The 26,117-nt window shown below is 33.3% G+C and overlaps 1 protein-coding gene across 9 annotated transcripts in view; it reads right to left on the reverse strand.

Moving 5' to 3' along the window:
- Positions 1-26,117, reverse strand: part of LOC115877511 (patronin) — a 210,518-nt gene that overhangs the window by 116,154 nt on the left and 68,247 nt on the right. For all 9 annotated transcript variants that reach the window (XM_030893722.1, XM_030893719.1, XM_030893720.1 and 6 more), the window contains 2 exons: positions 13,129-13,344; positions 7,087-7,329 (listed from right to left, as the gene is read on the reverse strand). In XM_030893722.1, the coding sequence (XP_030749582.1) occupies positions 7,087-7,329; positions 13,129-13,344 (459 nt within the window). The remainder of the gene's footprint in view (positions 1-7,086; positions 7,330-13,128; positions 13,345-26,117) is intronic.

Genomic DNA, 26,117 nt, shown 5'->3' on the forward strand with positions numbered 1-26,117 from the left:
ATATTAGTTCATTAAAAATGTATTCGTTTTTGGATTTAGTACAAATAAACGAAATATTTCCTAATTGTTCAATGTGAGGGAAAATAGAAATTATTAAAAATTTAATAACTAATAATTTTCTAAACAGATAATAAAATAAATATTTATGTGTAAATGTTACACACACATTAATATATCTGTAATATTAGGAGCAGTGGAATATGGGTATAATCGATATAAATCCAGGTTTCTTTGTTATTTCAGTATTATTACAAATATGGAATTCCGTTATTATAATAAAAAAAGCAGTATAATAAAATTAGAAAATCTATAATTTGTCAGGAGGAAGTTAATATGGATAATGACATTCATATCCAATTAAATCTAGCCCATATAAAGATATGTAAACTGCATTATTCATATGATACGCACTTCATCATTATGCTATTAATCTCACTGTATTAATATCCTATCCAATCAGTATGACATATTTACTCAATCATTATCAAAATGTCCGACTTCCTCAATGTTAGCATTATAATTGATATAAAATTATTGTGTATGATTAACAAATAAAAAGACTAATAATTATTAATTCAAACTAATAAAAAAAGATCCAATAGGTATATAATTACTAATTAGACTATAAGAAACATCCGTAGTTAAGTTTTGTTACTGTTTTTTCTTTGCTACCACTTTCTTCAATTCAAATTTTGACCCTTAAATTGTTGTTTACTTTTATGATCGTTTGTCTACTGTTATGATTATGATCTTAACCCCCGGTTTCACCAGAAATGAATACGACTTTTGATTTTTAAATGACACCATCGGTATTTTTTTTACTTTATTCTAATATTTATATATTAAAAATACGATTTGGGCATCTTTGAACCGATCAGGACAATACACTAAAAACATTAGACGATCAAATCTTTTTTTCCAAGGCTCCTTGATTAAAAATTAGTGTTTTTAACAGCCATGGCACTCCAAATTGAAACTTAAAATACAATTTTGTTTTAAGCGAAAATGTCAAAAGTTAACATATGATCAAAATGTCATCATCGAGTGTCATTTTCTATCGAATAAAGTAAAAAAATACCGACCGTGCTATTTAAAAATCAAAAGTTGTAGTCATTTCCGGTGAAACAGGAAGTGGCCAAAAACAATTGTATACGTCAGCCAATCCTAATTTATGTCATATACTAACATACCAAATATTGTTTATTTTATCTGAAAAAGTAAAAAAGTTATATGGGAGAGCCACTTTTGAGACGCATCCGGTATATAATAGACTTTCTAAATAAATAAACGGCATTTTATGTAAAATAAAATTAGATGGCGATATACAGAAAGTAGGAAAATAATTTTTTCTTAATTTGAAATAAAATAATAAAAAAAATATATCTCCTTGTTTTTTCTTTAATTTCTTTTTGTATATCCAAGGGTAAGAAAAGAATCCAAGGGTAAGAAAAATGGGTCTAACTATTTAATAACAGTTTTTGAGTTAAGCATGTATATTTCAAAGAAAATACCTACTACCGAAACCGTTATCCTTGCGAAATTTTAAAGCCAACAGCGTTTTATTTAAAACAGATCTGACAATAAAATTATGTCTACAAATTGTTCTTGAATTGAACAACAACCTTTGTGCCTCTGAGGTAGACTAACTAAGATCACTTAAAAACAGTATACATTAAGCCAGTAAGCAAACAAGAGAAGTAGACAAGTGCTTCAGTACAAATTACATGCATTAAATAAATGTTTATCAGCGTTGCGTGGTCTGTAGTAACTAGCAATTAACTTTTGACGGTAATCTAACAAGACAGTCGGTATTTTATTCCGTAGATTCACTGTTAAGACAAAAACGAATATATCATTCTTTCTTGTTAGGAAATCTTAATTTATTACTTAAAAATACATATTATAGTTAATAATTTTATTATAGCATACTTCATTAAACTACAAATGTGTTAAACTAATAAATTAAAATATTTTCCAAAATACTACAGAGAATCTCGTTATTTCCTTCCAAATGCCTAGTCAATTCAAGTATTGCCGGCAAACAATATAACATTCGACTGATACATCCTTTGACTGTGGATCTCAGTCGTTCCATGGAATGACGGAATATTTCAGTCAAGCGCCGTAATTAACTAAATTTATTTAAGTTACCAAGTTTGCCGGTTTTAGTCATGTCATTAAATTTAAGACAGTGTTGCCTGTTAGTGCACCAATGTAATGTATTTTTCGTAATTAAGATAAAAAATACATACGGTAATCGCAAAACATTTTCCGATGCACGTCATCAATCATATCGACATTGACACTATAAAGCCTATAAAACTGACTAAATTAAATTTTGGCAAAAATGTTTAAATTTGTTATATAATTTAAGATACCGAACAGTTTTTATAATTTCTGTACAGAGCAAATAATGATTGTAACAGATATTTTATGTTTTTATTTTATATTATTTTATATTTATATTTATTTATGTTATTTTATCTTTTATTCTGCGAATTTTATTCTCGCTATATTGGTCACATTGCGCCGTGTTCAGCAACGTTGTCGTTTATTACTTGACAATTATCCTAATGTCAGTCATTATTTTCTACAATATCGTGTTGTTGTTGAATCTTTGTAATTCTCGTTTTTTTTGCCTATTTTCATAGTCTTTTTTAAAAATTGTACTTTCAAGCACAAACAGTTCTTTTAAGAACTAAATTTTCGAGTTTTGTATTGCATTTTTTGAAATTGTGTGTTTGAAAATATGCCAAAGCATTTAAACAGTCGAAGCAAAGAGCTTGTACCATACCTGATAAAGTATTATGAACGAGAACGTGACAATAAAGGTCCTTTATTACCCTTGACTGCAGTTAGAGAAGTAAATTTGATTGATAAGCATATTATACCACTTTCAAAGTTATTTCTACGTTAGTTTTTATTAAATTCTGTGATTATTTGTTTGATACTTATGGTATTGCAAGATGTACATCAATAAATAAATAAATAACCCATAATAACGCTTAGAATAATCTTCATAATGGACTAGTTTTTGCCAATATGTCATAAGTAAAATAAGCTATAAAACAAACAAATCAATTAATTACTAAAATATTAGTTATTAAATTAAAAATAAAAGGTAAAAATCTTTAAAAAATGATATAATAAATATATTGTTTGTCAATATTAAATTAACATTCATCTCATAAATCCATCACATCTGGCAGCGCTGTCGCCATTGCTTGTCACTTGAAGTGGATTACGTGCATCGGAAATTGTTTTGCGATTACCGTAGAAATGTGCCTAGTTATCAAATTTTTTGTAATGGAAAAGTGGATATTTTGAAATTGGTGGTATAAATAAAACATACACTTGTATTATTTTTTATTATTATCAAAACGGTTGTCTAAAACGATGTACCAGTTGAATATTTGAGGAGCAGACTTTCTAATCGAATTTTGTCCATTTTACATATTTTTCAGAAAAAGCAAAAATCTACTGCTCGCTTGCTATATACTATACCGGAATAAGTAAAAGCTCAAAAATGTTGAAAAATATATTGTTTTAAACTACTGGATATTATTCAACAATAGCAAATAGTTTGACATATAAACAAAAAAAAACATTGGACAAATAATAGTTTGTCTCCAGTGGACAAAAATTATAATAAAAAATAATATATAAATATTATGATTGTCGTTAAACAAATTAAGCCTCTAAAGATAACTTAAAAATAGTAATACTAATAGTCATAAGACTGCTAACATTTCAGCTAACATTTCCTAAAGCGTCAACTGAATAACTGGCAATTTTCCATCTGGAAAATGCATACAAAAAAAAGCGAAGCGAAAATTGTAGCACTCCTACTCATATAGTGACCAAATTCTCATCGTCAAGACAGCAGCAACCCTCGTCGTTCTGGCAGTCATCACGCGTCCTATTGCAATCTTCAGGCTCATCAGCCCTTTTCGGAAACTGGTCTTTCAAAATTGGTTCCAACCATTTGAGTTCTGGATCCGCAGCCCAGGCTTTTCCTGACAAACTACCTAATCTTAAATTGAAAACCGCGTTCGCTAGCTACTGTAATTTTGGAGTTACGATTTTTTAAATTTTTAACCCCCTCCAATACCCCCTTACCAACAACTCACCCCCACCAAAAACTAAGAGCCAGATTATCGGGTGCCACAGTATTTTTGTGCCAAATTTGGTTAAAACCGGTTTAGCGGTTTTTGAGTTATCGTGTTACAGACAGACGTACAGACGGAGACACAAACAGACACCATGAAAATATTTTGTATTTAGGTCATTTATGACCCAAATAATTCATTTTGAGTGAAATTAAAAAAACTTTTTTTTGCCGATATTAATAGCCTACCATACCTGTCGGTATGGTCGGCTAAAAAAGAAAATACATACAGTGGTGGCCAAAAGTATGGAAACTTTTTTAATTTGTCATTTATGCTGAGAAATTAAAATATGAAATAAAACGACTTATATAATCGTGACCTACAAATAATTTCCTACAAAACCTAATACATTTAAATAAAAAATTACAGCTATCAAAAAGTATATAAAAAATTATGAATATTTTCTTGGTCAAAAGTATGGAAACTTAAGAAGAATGTTTATTAAAATTCAAGATAATATAAAAGTTACTAATATTTGTAGAATATCCCTTTGAATTAATTACTTCTCTACATCTTCGTGGCATCGAATCGATCAATCTCGTACAATCTTTACTGGAAATGGCCGCCCATTCAGTTTTTAGCACTTCCCATAATTCATTTTTATTTGAAATAGAATGGCTTCGAATTTTGCTATCCAAATGGTCCCATAAATTTTCTATGGGGTTAAGATCCGGAGACTGTAAGGGCCAATCCATTAGTGGAACATTATGTTCATTTAATCAATTTTGAACAAACCGAGATTTGTGCTTGGGATCATTGTCTTGCTGGAACAACCATCTGAGTGGCATTTCTTCATCAGCATGAGGCAGCATATTATTCTCCAATATGTCTTTGTACAAGAAACGGTCCATTATCCCATCAATTTTAACAAGAGGACCAACACCTGAGCGAGAAAACACCCCCATACCATTATATACTCCCACCCCATGTTTTACTGTGGGCATCTGGTACTTATGGCTATACCGTGTACCTTTTGGTCTTCGGACATAACGTCTCCCGTCACTACCAAACAGTTGAAACTTGCTTTCGTCGCTAAACAGTACAGTATTCCATTTCTGATAAGACCAGGTGAGATGATCTTGAGCAAATTTAAAGCGGGCCATCCTATTTTTCTTTGATATTAGTGGTTTCTTCACCGCAACTCTTCCAAAAAGTCCCATGTCATCCAACCTTCTTCTCACCGTGCGTGCAGACACCGATATTCCCCTTTCACCCATTTCTCGAGAAATGTCTGTGGATGTTTTTCTTGGATCTCCCATTGATATTCTCTTCATTACTTTCATTGTCCTGTTGCACAACTTTCTTGGACTTAAAAGCTGTTGAAACGTTCCCTGTTTTATTAAATTTACGAATTATTTTCGAAACGGTGCCTTTTAAAATGTTTAAATTTTTACTTATTTGAATTTGTTTATAACCGCTCTTGTATAATTCAACTATTTTATTTTTTAAATCCGTAGAGAAATATTTAGACTTGGGCATGATATTTATATTTATCTGAAGCAAATCGTACCGTTTATCAGCTTAAACTAAATAATTTTAATGTATTTATTTATGGTTTCCATACTTTTGGCCACAAGAAATCTATTGTTCTCCTACAAAAACTTCTAAACAGATTTTTTTCGCTGTGTAATTTTTGGAATACTTTTATTTGCTGATAAGCTGTTCATTTATATTCCTGAGAGTTTAAGCATAGCAATATTTTCTGTGATATTTTAAAAAGTAAAAAGTTTCCATACTTTTGGCCACCACTGTAGGTAGCTTAAAAATTACATCAAACAACATCAACCAACCTCGAAACCAACTTAACTAGATTAGAAAAAAGCTTAACATTTTCAATTAAAGATTCAAATGTCTGTAAAAACATAACACAAAAAAATATAATTAATACATTCAGCAATTATATACTAAATAATAAAATAACATATTTAAACTTCAATAATTGCTAATAAACAATATAGAAACATCACTACTTATTTAGAAGAGTTCGATTTCGACCGAAATAGAAAGTATCAAGTCTTTCGTACGTAACAAAAAATAAGTTTTTAATTATTATTACCGAGTCCCGAAAGTATCGAAAGAACCGGGAATTAATAATTTAGAGTCCCGGTTCTTTGATGTCTCTGAACCCTAGTGAGTACGAATTGGTTAGCGGGTTTGTAGGTTGCAGTAGTTTGAGATTATGTTTGCAAATATCGGATATATAATTTTATTACGTTCCTGAATTCGGCTACGTTACAAGCATTTTTCTTATTCTTATTTAAATAATATTCATCTAATTTCTTGTAAAATTACTTAAAATGCTGTGACATATTTACATACTCTCTTTGCCATTCAGTGCATTTTATAATGTTCAATGTTCATTTTATACATACATACATACATACAGCCGTTACTCGCTGACGAGTATTCGACACACATAAAGAAAATGGTCACGCAAGGCGTTTTCTTTCATGAGCTTTTCTGTGACTGAAAAGCCCGATACGTGATGTTATCTGCCTACCGCACTCCGGACATTCAAAAATCTCATTGCTTTGTTGCCTCTCTACTTTTTGGTTGCCGCTGTTAACTGAGTTTACAACCCTTCTCCATTGAGTTCTATTGTGAGCTGCTTTTTCCCACTCATTCTGCATGTTAATTCCCTTTAAATTTTCGTGGAAAATGTCCTTGTATCTTTTCAGTTGTTTCATGTTTCATGTTCAGTCATTTTATAATGCACTGAATGGCAAACAGAGTAACTGAAAATGGTCCAAATTATACTGCATTTCACTGAAATAGTTCTGTTATTACAGGGAATGTCTGAGCTCCACAGTCACACGATGTACCAATACTGTTTGCCAGCAATACGTGAAACGACTAGGCATTTCAGAGTATGCCGAATTTATGTGTAAGTTAATGTTCTTGTGAGTATAATACTTACGTCACCACCGTTGGCCATCGGCGACTCCCCCGCCACCTCCCTGACCACTCGCTCCCTGAGGGCGTCGCACGCGTGCTGCGCCCACAGCAGCACGCCCTGCTCGTGGGTGGCGGGGGCGGCGGAAGCGGGCGTCGACGGCCTGCCGTGACCGAAGCGCTGCACGGCGGCCAGCACGCGGTCGCCGGTCACCACTTCGCGGGCGTACAGCAGCATGATGGACTCGATGACGGTCATGTGGGCACCCTGCAATCAACAACAGGCAATGTTAGGTTTAGAATAGTTTAGTAATTTAATTTTTTTCTATTTTTACGAGGGTTATCTTTTATATTTTGCATATTATAGAGGTAGAAAAAAAAACAGTAGATAACTTTTAAACACTATTGTTTTCCAAGTATTCTCCATAGAGGTGTGTAGTTCGTGAACGAACTAGTTCGAATGAACTATTCCGTCCCCGGAATGAAAGGAACTAGGAGTTCCCGGTTTCTCAAAGAACTAGTTCCTCATGACCTATTCCGAGATCGAGACTGTGACCGATATAATAATATGCGACGGCGACGGATCGGTCAGCGCGATCGTAGCCCAATGCTAGGCGGGAGTGGAGAGTGCTAGCCATATGTTACCTGTCCCGGAGCGAAAGGACTGAGAAAAACTAGAGGAACTAATTAAAAGACTAGTTCACGGGAATGTATTCAGTCGGCAGATCTGAGATATAATACAAGGTGACGACGATGGATTCGGCCTTGTCTATTGCCACAGCCGCAGCCGGCGTAATTACTATAGAAAATTGTCGTGGATGCTGTTTTTGATTTTTAGTCTGTTCTTTGAATATTTTATGGGAATGTATCACTTTAGGTCCCTAAAATTAAGAAATATGAGAAAAAATGCAATTTTTCGTATTATTTACTCTAATTGATTTGTGATATAGTTTCTTAAACTCTGATTTGAGTTTCTATTTTATTTTTTTTCATCTGCAATAAAACTTATCTATATGTTTTTAACATACGCAATTACACGTCTCGTTATATTTCGAACATTATAAAAATTATACAGATCATACTGTGAATAGTTCTGACTGACAACGAAACCCATTAGCAAGCAACGGGGATGTCAATGATAGTCGGGAACCATTGTGAACTAAAGACCTAGTTCAAGGAACTATTTCTATATCGCCTACTATGTTTCTATATGCAAAATATAAAAGACAACCCTCATATCAAGAACTGCTCCGGGATTAAGTATGTGCGTATATGGGATCAGTTTTAAACTGATCCGTAAAAAAATTAGGATCAACCCTCACTATTATTCAGGATGTCCCAGAAATAATACAGATATTTTAAGGGGTGGTAGATCTCGATAAAAATAAATAACTTTTTTCAAATATGTCCAAAATAAGCGAGTTATTTTACTTTGAAAGTTTCCAAAAAAAATATATTTTTTGCTTAAATTTTGAGAACCACTGGATCTTTTCTGGGTTATCTTTCTTGTAAATATAATCTACTACCTAAATTGCCATATTATCAAGAAATATTATTTTTTAACTAAAAACTAAAAAAAAATCCAAATTTAGTTCAGTCATTGGGGTCAAAAAAGGAGCCTGCTTGGAAAAAAGTCCGGAAGTTTTGAAACTTTGCAGGTTTACAGGTTTTGGGGTCCCTAACTAAAATCCATAAAATGCACATTTCCAGACTTGCCGCCGGCGCCGCCATCTTGCCAAGATGGCGCCCAAAATCGGTATTTTGCGAATATCTCGAAAACTATGCATTTTTCGCGAAAATTTGAGGAGAGCAAAATTAAAGGGAATAAAATTTCCTATAAAAAAGGTTTCATGAAAATTTTCGCTGAAGTCAACCGTTTAGGCACAAAATCCCTGGAAATTTTACAATTTTGCGTAAAATATGATATATTATGTATAGTCGATTTTCCGAAATCAAATATCGATTAGGGTTCACTAAAACTAGTTTTAGTTTAGTTTCTTTAATTTTGTCATGAAACAGTGGCGTATCATTAATTCGCTCATTAATTTATGAATAATTAATTGTCGTGCTGGACAGCATTCATTGTGAACTTACCACCAGATTCAGCATTGGTCTGGTTGTACCAAAGATGCCGAAGAATGGATTTGGAAGAAAACAAAAACAGGCATTACTCCAGTCACAACGTTGAAAGATCTAGCTCCAAAATCCCTGTTGGCATTTTTATCCTGTAAATGCAAAACCAACAACTATGGTAAAGCCTGCGGATGCAGAAAAGCAGGATTAAAATGTTCAATGATTTGTGCATACTGCAATGGGAAATCCTGTGACAACGTCACTGAAGTGTCACTCGACGAATTCGATGAAGAGGAGTTGGACTTGCCTGTAGATATCCCTCTGGCGGCTGAAGATGAAGAGTTGGACGTATTGAGAGACCACCCTGATGAGCCCAGCACAGCAGACACGATCGACTTTGACATGAATGAGCCAGATCCGTCAGTCTTGTGCAGATAAGTTAAAATTTTTAATTTATCTAGTGGAGTAGGCCTCCGGGGAGACCACGTTAAAATAAACGCGCCATATACTTTACCTCTTGGGTGGTGTGGAAACAAGTACACATTTTCAATAATTAAAATTAATTATTCATAAATTAATGAGCGAATTAATGATACGCCATTGTTTTATGACAAAACTGAAGAAACTAAACTAAAATTAGTTTTAGTGAACCCTAATCGACATTTGATTTCGGAAAATCGACTATACATAATATATCATATTTTACGCAAAATTGTAAAATTTCCAGTGATTTTGTGCCTAAACAGCTGACTTTAGCGAACATTTTCATAAAACTTTTTTATGGGAAATTTTATTCTCTTTAAATTTTCGCGAAAAACGCATAGTTTTCAAGATATTCACAAAATACCGATTTTGGGCGCCATCTTGGCAAGATGGCGGCGCCGGCGGCAAGTCTGGAAATGTGCAATTTATAGATTTTAGTTTTAGGGACCCCAAAACCTATAAACCTGCAAAGTTGCAAAACTTCCGGACTTTTTTCCAAGCAAAAATCCCCAATGACTGAACTAATTCTCAAAATTTTTTTTCGCGAAACCTCATGTTTCTGGGATCGAAATATCTTCTTCTTCTTCTTCTTATTCATTTTTAAGATCTCGCGATCTGTTAATTTTGATGGGTCCTCTGTAACAGTTCTTGGGAGGTGGACTGCCAGCTGTCCTTCCATCTCTTAGGTGGTCTTCCAGGTTCTCTTTTCCCTGTTGGTTTCCCTTCTAATGCAATTCGTGGCAGTCTTCTCTCATCCATTCTTCTCACGTGGGCGTACCAACCTCTTTTTCTTTGTCTGCCCCACCTTACTATGTCTTGCACCTCACATTGTTCCCTGATGTCGGTGTTCTTAATTCGGTCTCTTCTTGTTTTTCCCATTATTGTCCTGAGCGTTTTCATCTCGGCTACTCGTAGCATGCTCTTCGTTTTGTTGGTTTCCTCTCTGGTTTCTATTCCGTATGTCATGATTGGTCTGATACAAGTCTTGTATATCTTTACCTTGCTATCCCATCTCATGTATTCGTTCGCCCATATTGTTTGCCTTAAGCAGCCCGACATGGCAGTCGCTTTGTTGATCTGGCTTCTTAAGTCCTTCGCTGGATCATGGTGGCTCGACAGATCCATACCCAGGTATTTGAATTGTGAGACTTGCTCGATGATTTTGTCCTGAACTACCAACTTACATCTCACGGGGTCTTTAGCAAAGGTTATGCTTTTCGTTTTTTCTGTAGATATGGTCATATTCATCGCTTGACTGACCTGGTAGAATCTGTGAAGCTGTTTCTGCAGGTCGTCCTCCGTTTCCGCGAAAATGGCTGCGTCATCGGCGTAGCATACCATGCTGATTCTTTTCTGTCCCATTCGGTATCCTATATTTAGTGATGATACTTCCTCTATAATTCTGTCCATTAAGAGATTGAACAGAAATGGGCTAAGGCTGTCACCTTGTCTGATGCCTCCTGGTGTCGGTATCTCTTCCGTATAAGTGTCTCCTGCCTTTACTCTAGTCCTGTTGTTCATGTTTAGGTTGTGGATCGCTCTTACAATGGTGTCTGGCGCCTCTCTCGCCATTAGTATATTGACGATGTCGTAAAGGCGCACCCTATCAAATGCCTTGGTGAGGTCGATGAAGCAGACGTATGCTGGTGTATTAAATTCAATTGACTTTTCTTTTAGTTGTTTGATAATGAATATGGCATCGGTCGTGGATCTGTTTCGTCTGAAGCCTTGTTGTTCTTCCTTGTTTGTTATTTGTGTTTCAAGTCTCTCCTTCAAAATACCCGTAAAGAGTTTCATGCTTGTGTTCAGCAGTGTTATGCCTCTGTAGTTGTCTGGGTTCGTCTTCTGTCCTTTCTTGAATATAGGGATAGTTATACTTTTGTGCCATTCCGTAGGTATTTCCGATGTTTCTAAGATTTTGTTGTAAAGGATTTTTAAATGTTTTCCTAGTTCAGGTCCGGCGTATTTCAGAAGTTCATTTGGTATAAGGTCTGTTCCGGGGGCTTTTCTGTTTTTCAATTTTTTGATTTTTGCCATTACCTCTTCTTCGTTCAGTGTTATTTGATGGTTTGTCTCGTAGTTTTCGACGTTTATGACTTCTTCGGTGTTGTAAAGTTTCCTGAAGTAGCTCTCCCATACATCCTTAGTAACTCCTTTTGTTTGCACAAACTCATTTACTGGCTTTTTCCTGTTCTTAAGCATCTTCCAGACTTTCTTCTGTGCTCCGTATAGGTCGTGATCCATATCGCTTGTAAATTTTGCCCAGTAATCCCGTTTTATGGCTTTGATTCTGGCATTGATTCTGTTTCTCACTTCTGTATATTCGACGCGTTTTTCTGTCGTTGGTGAGCTCCTGTATCTGAGATAGGATTTCTTTTTCTGTTGAGAAAGTTCTTTAATTTCGTGACAGAACCAGGGTTTTTTGCTATTATTGGTTCCATTTATGTTGACTTTTCTTTTGCCAATGGATTCTTCGGCTGCCTCTACGATACACGATTTGATTTTATTCCAGCAGCTCTCCACATCGCCTTCACTCATGTTAAGTCCTTTCAGTTTGTTTGTTAATCGGTTCTCATACAGGTTTCTCGTGCTATCATCTGTCAGTGATTCAATGTTGAATTTTTCGATGGTTACTGGGGGTTTTTTGGTCCTGTGGGGCTTTTCCATGAGCATTTTACACAGTAGTAGGCTGTGATCTGTGCCTATGTTCGCTGAGGTGAGTGCCCTTACATCTATTACTTGTGATGGTATAATTGTCCTGTTACTTATTACGTAGTCAATCATCGACTTTTGATCCCTGGTGTTCCTAAATGTATATTTATGTTGCTCTTTGTGGGGGAAATACGTGTTGTTTATTCGTAGCTCGTTTCTTGCACAGAAGTCTATCAGGAGTTCTCCATTTTCGTTGGTTATCTCTTCATTGTATTTTTGTTTTATACCTGGTATCACTTCCCTGCCTATTCTGGCGTTCAAGTCCCCGAGTATAATAATTTTGTCCGTGTTGTTTAGTTTATCTATAGTATTTTGTAGGTCTTGGTAAAATGTTTCGCTCTCCTCTATGGGTTTGCTTATATCCGGTGTGTATGTGCTTATTAAGTGTGTTTGCCTGTGGTTGATTTTTAGAGATACTTTAATGATTCTGTTGTTAATGTAGTCTATGCTTTCTATACATTGTTCGTATTTCTCGTGGAGTAGAATTCCTACTCCCGATTGTGCTCGATCTTGTTTAGCTCTTCCGCTGTAGGCTAATATGTAGTTATCGTATCTTGATGTGCCCTGTCCTGGATCGAAATATACTACCAGTTAAAATACCTGTACTTATTTCTGGGACGCCCTCGAGAGATAAACCTCTGGTGTATTTTGGTGTACAAGATGTTGACATTTTTGGCATTATTCGTGGTATTATTGGTATTAGTACGAAATTATTTCGCATTTCTTTCGTATTTTTGACATTAGTGTACAGAAATATTTGTCAGCGGTTTACCCCTCGGACACCCTGTATAATCCTCACCATTCTCAACGGGTTGGTCTGAATGAGCGTCGTCTCGGTCAACTGAGACCCGTCCAGGGGCTCCGCGTACGACCCCTTCCTCGATAACGTCTGCAGGATGGCCCAGTGATTGAGGTTATGGTAGTTGGGATCAGAGTAGATGTTGGCCAGTGCGCGACAGTAGATCTCGGCGTTGGCCAGACCGCCCACGATCTGAGGTTTGAGGTGTTCCTGGTTCTGGAAAAAAAAACATGGATATTAGAATACTTAATGAACACAGAGAAGATTACTAAAGAGATATCTTCTTGGAATGGCATTGTCTTTAATTGTGAAACTTTGCAAGATGTCTTTAGATTAGAAACAGACGTATATTGTCAGTTAAGTGACACTTGCCATGGAACAACAGCAAGACAGAATTTCCTGATGGTCACCCGTTGATCTACTCGCATCGTTTAACGTTGCTTAACTTCGGTGATCTATCGGGGACCGGTGTTTCGAAGTAGCCGTTGCCGTAATTTTGAAAAAAAAACGGAAACTTTTGATTGGGCAAAGAAAAAAAAAATAGATACATATTTTTTATTTACAAATTGTCTATAAATAAGTGAAAATATTTACTTTACAATCAAATTTATTACATAATTATTGAAAGTTTAAAATAATTTAGCTCTTATACAGAGTGTCCCAGAAATAAGTGCAAGTATCTTAACTGGTAGTATAGTTCAACCCGAGAAACACGCCTATGAGGTTTTCTTCGCGAAAAAAATGTAAAAATTCGAAATTTTTTGGATTTTTTTTTAGTTTTTAGTTAAAAAACATAATTTGTTGATAATATGGCAACATAGGTATTAGATTAAATTTACAAGAAAGAAAATCCAGAAAAGATCCAGTGATTCTCAAAATTTTAGCAAAAAAGAATCAATTTTTTTTGGAAATTTTCAAAGTAAAATAACTCGTTATTTTGGACTTATTTGAAAAACGATAAAGATAAAATATGTTTCGTTTATAGAGTTCTACCGCCCCTTAAAATACTTGCACTTATTTCTGGGACACCCTGTATAGAGAAGCTAAATAACTCCTACTTCTATAGATTAAATTATTTAGATATTCCTCCACCCTATAAAACCATTTGCTTCCAGATCACGATCCTCAAAGGGGCGAGAAATGCCAGAAACCGTAATAAAATTTCAAATAATAGAGCGTCAAATTTGCTCAGTCCGCTTCTAATACTGAAAAAAAGATACTTTAAAGTTCTTCATATTAATATTTTAAACTTGCAACTTATAAGTACTTATAAATGAAGATTTCTAAATACTTAGGTACTAGTTTAATTATATAAAATAATATAAATTACTTTTGTCTGTAAATTATTCGAAGGTGTCTGTCACAAAATTGGCGCCTGGAGGCACGTATAGCCGCCCATACTAAAATATGTTAATAAAAAGTTGGTAGGCAGTTCTTTTAGTTTCAAAATAAAGGAATTTTTCCAATTTTTTTATCTCAAAAACAATTCGTATTATTACAAATTTTGTTGCAAATATTATTCCTAATCTTAAATTGAAAACCGCGTTTCGCTAGCTACTGTAATTTTGGAGTTACGATTTTTTTTTAATTTTTAACCCCCTCTCGTACCCCCTTACCAACCACCCACCCCCACCAAAATCTAATGGCTAGATTCTCAAGTGCCACAGTATTTTTGTGCCAAATTTGGTTAAAATCGGTTTAGCGGTTTTTGAGTTATCGTGTTACAGACAGCCGGATAGACAGACAGACAGACACCATGAAAATATTTTGTATTTAGGTCATTTATGACCCAAATAACTCATTTTGAGTGAAATTAATAATTAATTAAAAAACACTAAAAAGATAAATATTATGTAGGTATTTTTAAGTTTTATTTAATGTCGAAAGAGAGAGAGAAAATGTATAACTTAAAACTTCCTATAACCTGCTCTAAAAACTACTACTACTCGAACACTACACTATAAACTAATTCACGATTGAGTAAAACTACGCGAGTTAGTTTATTAACTTTTGAAACGTGATAGATATTATACAATACTGTCTTTTACAGAATTAGAAAAAAATTAGTAGATTTCAAATCAGTAGTATTCTCCATGAAGATAAATGCATTTTTGCATCCGTTGGAACCAATTCTGAAAGCAGTTATTCCACTCACTTGTTAGTACTTTCAAAATTGCGTTTTTGAAGCCGCTGACTGCATCTCCTGGGGACTGAAACCTTTGATCATTCTGACCATGTTCATTCTTAATTTTTGAAAACAAAGAAAAAAAAGTCGTTAGGACTTAGGTTAGGGGAAGATAATAAGAATAATAAGAAAAATAAAGAAATATGTGACTGTCGATCTTCTTGGATTAGCTTTTTGGAAACAGTTCGAGAACGGATAACTTTCGTCGGTTTTGGTTCATCTCAGAACACCCAAACAGCCGATTGACATTTATTTTCGGGTTTATAAGAGGAAATCTAAGATTAATCACCATTGACAATATTGTATATATTTTTTGAGTTTCCTGCGTTCAACCGGTGCGGTGTAGTTTTTTAACACCGATTGCCTTTAACTGTATTCTGTTCTTTCATAGTTTCTCTGATTCGTCAATGTCAAAAATTCAATTTTGGGACGGCTTTAAACGAAGCAGTCTAAACCTTGGCATTATTTTGACATTTGATATAGTATGTTTACAGGCACCTACTACGTTTCTATATGCAAAATATAAAACACAACCCTCGTATATAGTGCGGATTTATCCTTAAAAGTCCCTTTGTTGATTTCGCAGCTACCGATAAGTTGCAGTGTTTTTATTTTGCAGTAATTATTATAACAGCATGTCAAGGCTTCACCAATTATTTTATATTTTTTATGATTACACTGTATTAAACAAAGAAGTAAAGTTACTACTTATTCGTTTCGAAAATTCAGGAACTATAAGAAGTACCTAATGTAACAAAACCTAATATAATGTTCAATTAATTACGCACAGCGTAATTAACAATGATTACTATAGAAAGTAATTATGAAAAGTGATTGTATACTTTTACTATTAGAATTCAAAATAATTAACCATATTATCACAAGTGATTAATACTAGTGTATTCTTTTTACCTTCCTATATCTAGTTGATACATATCTATATACTTAAATCTTTCAGGTTAATCTATTAAAGATTAGAATGGTTTGAATATAACACACCATTACTATACCGATTTGGTCATCGAAACTGTGCGGTCTGGATTTTAACAGCAGTGTAAAACAGCTTAATGGAAAATCAAATGTATTAAAAAGAGATAAAAATCGGATCGACACATTTCTTCTACACAGTATTGCCGCATTTTTCATCAAAATTGCAAACCGCACAAGTAGGCCTTTATGAAAAATGTTGCATCTAGGGTTGAAACTTTATTTTTCACTATTCGTTACTCATTTTACTACAGGTGTAATAGATTATATTTAATTTAGGTATATTATCATCATTTCAGTAGTATACATACATAAAGTTTTTAAAATAGTTTATATTTTTCTACACACATCTTCCTATAAACGTAAAAAACCGGCAACACTGTATGCCTCTTTTGATTTTGTCTCTCTGTCTGTCAACCGGTCATTTATATTATTTTTTGTCACACGCATTAAAATCCAGACCACATAAATTGGATGACCAGCAGGGTATATGCAGATTATGCAGGTATATGGAAATTTTTAACACAGCCATTCATGAAAAATTTATGGGGTTTATTTTTAATACAATCTGAATTTTTTAAGTTCTGATTAGTGTAGATATACCGGGTGTTGCATCGTCGGACGGGACACAGGAAATCCCATGTAAATTTTAATGGGGTCAATTATTGACTTCCCTAATTATTTTAGAGAATAATTCTATTTAAGTTTATTGAAGAGCACTCAAACCCACATTCAAAAGAATAACTTTAGATATTTTTGATTAGCTCGTTTACGAGTTATCACCGATTTCTTTTTAAATATTTCTCCTTTCTTATGGCCCTGTATTTACTTATGAGCACCAGTCAAGGTAAAAGGTAACTGTCAAATGAAGTTGTCATTTCAGAAATTTACCTATTTAGTGCTTTATTATTATTGAAAACTCATTCCTACATCGGAAATCTTAAAGATGTATTTATAAATACAAATTAATATGAATTAAAGTAAAATAAAGCAATTACAAGGTTAATTATAGTATTATTACAATATTCAATAACTTATTAATTTAGGTAGTATTAAATTGTTAGAACTTTAGGATTTAAGATGTTCAAATATTCCTCCATCGACTGCTAGACAATAACCCAGGCAATCATAAAATTCTCTTCTTACATTCGCTAGTTGGTAAACTGAAATTCTACTGCATTCGGCAGAAATAGCATTTTTCAACTCGTCTAGATTTGGGTATTTTTTATCCTTGTATATATCCTGTTTTTTAAATGGCCCCAGAGAAAGAAATCATTTGGCGAAATATCAGGAGACCTTGCTGGCCAATTTACTGTATGATTTAGGCCAATAACGTTTCCGTTAAAAATATTGTCTAAATATTCCCGAACAGCCAGGGTACTATGTGCCGGGCAGCCATCCATTTGGTACCAAACTTCCTGATTTTCCCTAGCGGCAACATGTAAAGCAGGTAAAATATGATTTTCGAGTAGTTCCAAATAATATTCTGCATTTAAATTTCGCGGAAGAAATAATGGCCCGATAATATTGCGTCCGAATATCCCATGTCCAAACATTTACTTTCTGTGGATATTGCGTCCTTGTTTCGACAATATGAAACATATGTTTTTTAAAAATTCCCTATCCGTGTTTGCTTTTTCCATCATATCAAAACAAAACGCCTGCCGCCGTATTTCGTCCCCATCTCGTAGCTCTTGGTGCTTTTCATATTTGAAGGAATAGTATTTATGTCGTTTCAACAATTCGAAACGCTTTAGTGTGATCTATTCCTATTTCATCCTCAAGTTTCCTTGTGCTGATCTTTCCATCGTTCTCTTCCACGCACAATAAAACTTCCATGTCGGTATCATTTCTTGCATCTTCTCTTTGTTCCTGCCTTGCTTCACATCTGCAGTTAATTTATTAGGGTACCTTTGGTCTCAAATCTCTGGATATTCCTTGCGATTGTAGATTTTCCAGGTATCGGTCTATTCGGATACAGAGCAGCAAACATGTCCGACACCTTTTGATAACTATTTCCTTGATAATACCATTTAATCATCAATACTTTTTAATAATAATAATAAAGCAATAAATAGGTAAATTTCTGAAATGACAACTTCATTTGACAGTTATCTTTTACCTTGACTGGTGCTCATAAGTAAATACAGGGCCATAAGAAAGGAGAAATATTTAAAAAAAATAATAATCAAACATATCTAAAGTTATTCTTTTGAATGTGGGTTTTAGTGCTCTTCAATAAACCTAAATAGAAAATTATTCTCTAAAATAATCATGGAAGTGAATAATTGACCCCATTAAAATTTACATGGGATTTCCTATGTCCCGCTCGACGATGCAACACCCGGTATGTTCTTTGGGGTGCTGAATTCGGAATCTAAAGTTGCCAACAAAATTTCGTGACGCAATATTGAATTTTCTCAAATGTTTGGAGGAACTATTTACTCTGTTATCACAACTTGTACTTTATTGATATTAAAACGTAAAATAGAAAAGTAAATAGTGTAGGAGGCAGTTATTTTTCAAATAATATTTTAAACAATAATTAAATAATAATTCATTAAAAATCTAAGAACAAAATAAATTCATTCATTTATGCTGCCTGGTGACCGTTAAGGGTCGTTTACGGCGGGAAATTCCCAGAGCTTTATAGTACCTCGATGACTCTAACTCCTAAAGGAACTGTCCTCTCTCATTTCCAAAGCAACCGTTGCCTGTGCTAGTCGAAGGTGTTCTTGTGTTGAAATAAGAAGTCCAATTAATAGGGTGAGTGTTCTCACAGAGTAACCATTTTATATATATCTTAATACTATTCTACAACTGTATATTGTTATTGTCTATTACTCTTTTATTTACCAGAGATATAAGTAAAGCATAAGGTATACGGCACTGTCGCGCGTACACGTCCCTTCAGTGTTTCGGCCTTTTAGTACGCTTTTAGGTGTGTAGCTCATTATCTTGTAACAGAGACCTCGCGCGTTGACTTCCCTTGGTCTCATTGCACGTTCCTGGTAATTAGCGCTAGTGGTAGAAGATTGGTACGTCGCGCGTTGACATCCCTTCGTACCGTGTGCACACATCATTATATAATTACTTCACCCTAGCTATAGTATATCCATTGCCTCTGATTTAGTCTCTGCGTGTATGTATATTTGTATGTATGTATATTTTTATATGCATATGCATATGTATGTATTATATTATATCTTATATTTTCTACTGTCTACGATTTATCTATTCTTGTATGGTTCTTTGGTTTCATTTATCAGAGAATGTTTTAACTACCCAAACAAACCTATCTGAAAACTGAGCTAATTAACATGAATAGTACCCATTAAATATTATACGCTTTATTAATGTAAAATTGGTTGCTCAGGTATTGTTTTTCTGCTTGTTTACAGAAGTAGCGACATCCAGCCACCTCGACATCTAGGTCTCCCACACTTAATTTAGTTTATTTGTTTTTCTATTATTTGTAAGTACTTTACTTTTATATATGTATATTTTGTTCTTTTAGTTTAATGTTTTTATTTTCTAATTTTCACGCCCTCAAACCTAAATTTGATCTACAATAGTAAAAATGGCATACTTTAGTGCATTAAATCAATCACATATTTTTTTAGAGCAGAAACTATGCCATTCAAGAAAATGATAAATGATATAAAAACAATTGATAAAAAATGCGTACTTTTCAGTAACATTTTATTATACGAAAAGGTAAGTATTAAAAATAATACCGGTGGACGAGTATCTGTAAGTACTGCGTGTTTATAATGACTGACCATGTGTGGCTAGATTCGTTCAAGGAATGTCGCGGTATGTTATTTATTGTCAACGGTAAATATCCATTTACGTCCTCGATGTAGGTAGTTTTAAAGTGAAACGATTCAATGAAAACATCATGGGAAAACAAAATATTTGCTAAATGAAATCGGTTTTTTTCTATTAGTTATATGTAACTATTGATCGTATACGGGATTAATGCTATCAAGAAGGTTATTTTTGTTATTATGAAGTAAATCATTTAACGGCACAGTAAATATTTAACTTTATCGACCTTTAAAATGTTTTTGTTATAAATATTTCTGTTCTCTAATTTCTTCTTTCTTCTTCTTTCTCAGCCTAGTTCCATCCAGTGTTGGATAAAGGCCTCATCTAGGTTTTCCCATGCTTCGCGATCTCTAGCCAATCTTATCCATTGTCTTGACGTCATCGGTCCACACTTCTTGTTATTCCCCTAGGTATCCATAGAATGACTTTTTGGGGCCATCGGTCTGGAGCCTGTCTTGCCACATGTCCTATCCATTGCCACTTCTCTAATTTATTACTTATTTATTTTATTACTTTATTTTTCTAGCGCCAAACGTATTTCCAATAGTAACCCATGTAGGGGTCGTCATTTTCTTGACAACTTCTTGATCTTGTCTTGATTTCAAGACAAGATCAAGACAAGAAATGATTTTTGGTTTTCAAGACAAGACAAGAAATTACCTCTCAAGATCAAGATTTCTTGTCAAGAAATCAAGAAAATCTTGAAATTTCTTGAAAATATAAAATAAAAAAGAAATACTCATTTACTTAGGTATTTGTAAATTATATGAATACCTATTAATTGATGGATAAAAAATTATTAAGCAAAAAATATTTGTACAAAGCGGCACTTAGTCGGATATCCAATGTCCAAAGTTGACATAAGTACGTCCAAAGTCGGATGTCCAAAGTTGGCATACAGTGGGCCAACAATGTTATGGCTTACGATGTTAGAATAAAAAAAACTTTGCAAAGCGGGTCTACTTCAGTGGCATACAGACTTTTTGAATTAACGTAAAACTTTTAAAATAAAAAAAATAATACATTTTAATGTACGCCACTGAAGTAGAGTAGCTTTTATCATTGTTGTTTTGACTGTTTTTATCTGTAGTAGTATTATCACCGTCACTACTGTCAAAGTCACTAATTAAACTTCTACGTCGAGGTGTCTGAGTTGGTAGGTATTCTGAACCAGATTCAATTACGAATGGCTCAGATTTACTGCTCAACGAACCTGCACAGTCGCTCATTTTAATGTGAGATAATAATAATAATAATAATAATTAACAAAATTATGTAAATCTGATGATTTTGGCTACTGTAGTACAATGAGCCCAAAGTTTTTGAATTTTTTGAACATTAGATGCCTGACCCTCGATTTTACGCATAAAGCATAAACATCACATTAACCAATCTCTCCGCGACTTTTAAACAGGGGGTTCCCCTTTAATAAACCAATTTTAAACGGGGGTCCCCTTTTGTCAAGATATCAAGAAATTTCAAGATTTCTTGAATGAAGACAAGAAATCAACTCTCAAGAAATGGTCAAGACAAGATATCTTTTTAATTCTTGAAAAGATTTCAAGGCAAGACAAGAAATTGCTTGTCAAGACAAGATTTCTTGTCTTGCCGATCCCTAAGCCCATGTGATGGTGGGACAAACGTTGGAGATGCTGAAAGATATTCAACCCAAAAACCGGAAAATGAAGATCATTTAAATCATTTCAAAAGATGTACAAATACTTCTACAAGTGTTATTGATTCACCTCATACTAGATCTACCTTGAAAAATGAAAGGTTTTCAGGGTCGAAAATCGTTTTTTTTTGAAAATAGTTTTCAGCTGACATCGTCAAGCCATTCATCATTGACTAGAAATTTGCCAAATTCAACTAAACGAAAGCTATTTTCAGAAAAAGAAAATGAGACTCCTAACTCCAAGGTGTTGTAGGTATAGTCAGGGCCTATTTTTCATCTGGTCGGGCCCTAAGGCCCAAGCAAAAATTCGGGCCCTCTTTTCCAATAAAATTCAAAAATTCTCTTGTTAGTTTGGGTTAAAAAAATAAAACAATTATTTTTATTTTTTTAATAATTTAAAAAAATAAATAAACATTATTTTATTCAACAAAATAAATAATGAAAAAAAAAACAATTAATTCTAATTTTAAAAAATAATTTTTTTTAACAAAACCGAGACAAAACTTACCTAAACAAAATTTCTAATAGTAAATTAACAAAATAAAAAAAAACTTTCTTTTGGTGAACAAAAAAACAAAGTAAACAATAACAATAAATAATAAATACACAAGTAAATATAATTTAAAAAAAATGAAAATATTTATATAACAAAACTTAAACAAATTCTCCCACATGGGACGAAGTGTTATTTAGTTAGTTTTAGATTAGGGAATCGCCGATGCCGGTATCTTTGATATAAATTTATAAATAATTTTAAAAAATGCATTAATTATACCAATCTAAAGCTAATTTTATTTAATTCTATTTTCCTTATCAGAGGTAACTGTTTTTTTTCTCTGCTATGTAAATTTACATTTGAAATTATGAATATTTTACAACCTTTAACGGGTCCCCCAGACCACCGGGCCCAAGGCCCGGGCCTTATGGTAAGATAGGCCCTGGGTGTAGTTGGTATTATTTCTGATGTTACTATAAAGCCAAGTAGCAAGCATGCAAACGAAGTTTCCACTGGGTTATGCTATGCATGTGTATTATGAATATCACGGTTTTAAAATGGGGAAAAAAATTCTTGTATTGACAAATCTCAACAATCAAAAAATGATGAAAAGTTTGTGTGCAATAGCTGTAAATCTAAAAATAGTCTTTCTTAACAATTGTGCGAATTGATACTTTCCCATACGCAAAAGCAGTAGCAAGCTTTGAGTTTGGGAAGACACTTTGCACACTTTCCACAATTAGGTATTAAGTACTAAATTTCTCATTTTCAAAAACGTTTCTGTTTGATGGTGTTGAAATTAAATATTTTCTCAATAAATTATTTAGGATTTTTTACGATAATGTACAAAAGCATGCGCAAAATAACTTTGTACACGCAAATATGTAAGTGTGCAAAGTAGTAACTTTGCGCTCGTTTTTAGAAAAACATCTAATTTTGTCCGGCTAAGCTCTATGTTTTTGTGATGGCCAATTGCTGGTATATGGATAGGCCAACGACTGTAACTTTATGGCCAATAACTGAATTTTTTGTATGTTTTCAAAAAACTGTATTTTTATATTATTTAGAGGATTAAAGTTGCAAAATAAAATTTTGTTCCTAATGTTTGAATATGTGATTATTTGAGAAAAAAATACTGCATTATTCGTGGTCTAATAATTTCAGAACAAACTGAAAAATACGTCAGTAAAATCCTTAAATGGCCAATAACTATACCCGTTACCCTACTATATTATTCATTTATTTATTACTTTTTTTATTTTTTTATTACTTTATTTATTTTTTTTTTCTAATTTATTACTTCATTATTAATAAAACAATTTCAGGGGTGAAAAACACCCGGTATACATTTTAGTTCTATGGAACGCTTGTTTTAACACAAACTGTTCCTAAACTAAAGAATTAGAGGGGCCAATCCTACATCGATAAATTTCGAATTTTATATTCCTTTTTATAAAATCATCCAGCAGTAAATGTTTCCAGTCATAAGCGACATCCTCACTTAAAAGCGTTTATTTTTAAAGGTTACGAATCGTCTGCGTGCATAGTACTCGTACAATGTCATAATATCTATTTCGATGTTGCTCAGACTGGAACCAGTGGCGGCACATCAATAATTTCACATAGAGATATCTGGTTAAATTGTAAAACGTATTAAAATTAGCATTTTACTATATTTCTATAAAAATAGAATACAGTACAGGGTGGATCAAATTCGACGCTTTTAAATGGAAACACCCTTTTCTATATGAGATAGACGAAAACTAATATCGGTGTCTGGACCTCAATTTTTGTCAAAAAGATGATGGTGAAAACCGCATATCGATATCTGTTACCGTTTCGGAGTTACGGGGTGTTTTTCAAAAATATGCATTTTTAACAAATCGCTGTAACTTTTTTGCTATGGAAAATTTTGAATTTTTATGAAAACATTTCCAAAGCAGCTTTTTACGTAGAATTTAATGGTTTAAGTATAATTTTTTTAAAATTAATAATTTAAGAATTATCAACAGAAAATTTGATTGTTTATATGGGACACCCTGTATATTTTTAATTTATTGAAAAGAATTTAAAATTATCTTTCCAAAAATATAACACACTTGATATTTTGCTCGATTCCTCTTCGAGATATAGAATATATAAAAATTCGCCCGCTTTAAATAAGTAGGCTTGGAACGGCACCGGCTGTAATGCAAAAAAATTCTAGCTGTGAGCAGCAATTAAAACGAAAATAATATTTGCTATGAGAGATGCAGAATTTTATAACAATTTAAAATAAATTTAACCAACATCAACACATTTAAACTATATCTAATAACAATAAAAATAAATAGCAAACGAATATATGAGATTTTGCTACAGGTGTTCGACATATCGACCGTCTTCTGTTATGGACAATTTTTGAATATTTCTCGCGGAATTCATTAACTCAGTGGAGGTGAAAGATACCCTCTCATAACTGCTAAGTATTTCTAATTCTTGTCGAGATTATACGGAAGAATAAGGAACCTTTATTCTTCCGCAAATATATCCATAGGATTAGATCCATGGGCACTAAGTGAGGCAGCCTAGACGGCCAATGGCTGGGATCTTGGTTAGCTATTCAATTATTCTTGAAATTGGCTGCAAAAATTTGCTGATAACTTCAGCGTTCAGAAGCGGTGCCTCGTCTTGCTGGAAAAATATGTTTTCGAGTTCCATTAAGTATCATCAATAAGGGGTCCAAAGCCTACTAAAAAGTGGCAAACTTTTAAAAAACCTGTATTTCGAAGGGGATTATAACAAAATATCAAGTGTGCTATATTTTTGGAAAGGTAATTTTAAATTCTTTTCAGTTAATTAAAAATATAGAGGGTGTCCCAAATAAAAAATCAAATTTTCTGTTGATAACTCTTAAATTATTAATTTTAAAAAAATTATACTTAAACCATAAAATTCTACGTAAAAAGGTGCTTTGGAAATGTTTTCATAGAAATACAAAATTTTCCATAGCAAAAAAGTTACAGCGATTTGTTAAAAATGCACATTTTTGAAAAACACCCCGTAACTCCGAAACGGTAACAGATATTGATGTGCGGTTTTCACCATCATGTTTTTGATGAAAATTGAGCTCCAGACACGGATATTAGTTTTCGTCTATCTCCTATAGAAAAGGGTGTTTTCATTTAAAAGCGTCGAATTTGACCGACCCTGTACATACTAAATAAATACCTAAAATCTGAAAAGTCATTAGATGGAAAATAGATAACAAGGGTTGACAGTAGATAAAAAACAAACAATGTCTCCGTTGATTATAAACTCATTGAATTTTATATAAATGAAATATTTTGTTATATAAATGAAATAGTTTTTTGAAAATGGTGTGTATGCGATATTCTCAGAAGTTGACGATATAAGGGTCCTGCAACAGCGCGTCGGGCATCTGTAGCTCCAATAATAAAAAACTTAGGAGTTTTAAGGATTTTGTTTTGAGTCAGGACACATCTTTTGTATTTGATATTTTCTTAAAAAAGCTGAAAAATTTATATTTTTTATTTATTTATTTATATATCTATAAAAGATATTGTTTTTTTGGACACACTGTATAAAACAATATTATACCTTCGATTATATCCACCGATGATAAATTATCAATATCTACCTGTCACTTAATATACAACGGAAATCGGAAAAGTTTCGTAAAGTTACGAAAAACGTCTGAAAAGTTTTCGTATAACCTTAACAAGAACATGTAAAACTTTCTAGTATCTATTTAACTTCAGAAAATTTAGAAAGAACAAGTTTGGAAATTTACACAAAACTGATAACATCAAATA

The sequence above is a fragment of the Sitophilus oryzae genome, unplaced genomic scaffold (assembly GCF_002938485.1).
Source record: "Sitophilus oryzae breed Bouriz unplaced genomic scaffold, Soryzae_2.0 scaffold_1494_pilon_pilon, whole genome shotgun sequence".
Lineage (NCBI taxonomy): Eukaryota > Metazoa > Arthropoda > Insecta > Coleoptera > Curculionidae > Sitophilus > Sitophilus oryzae.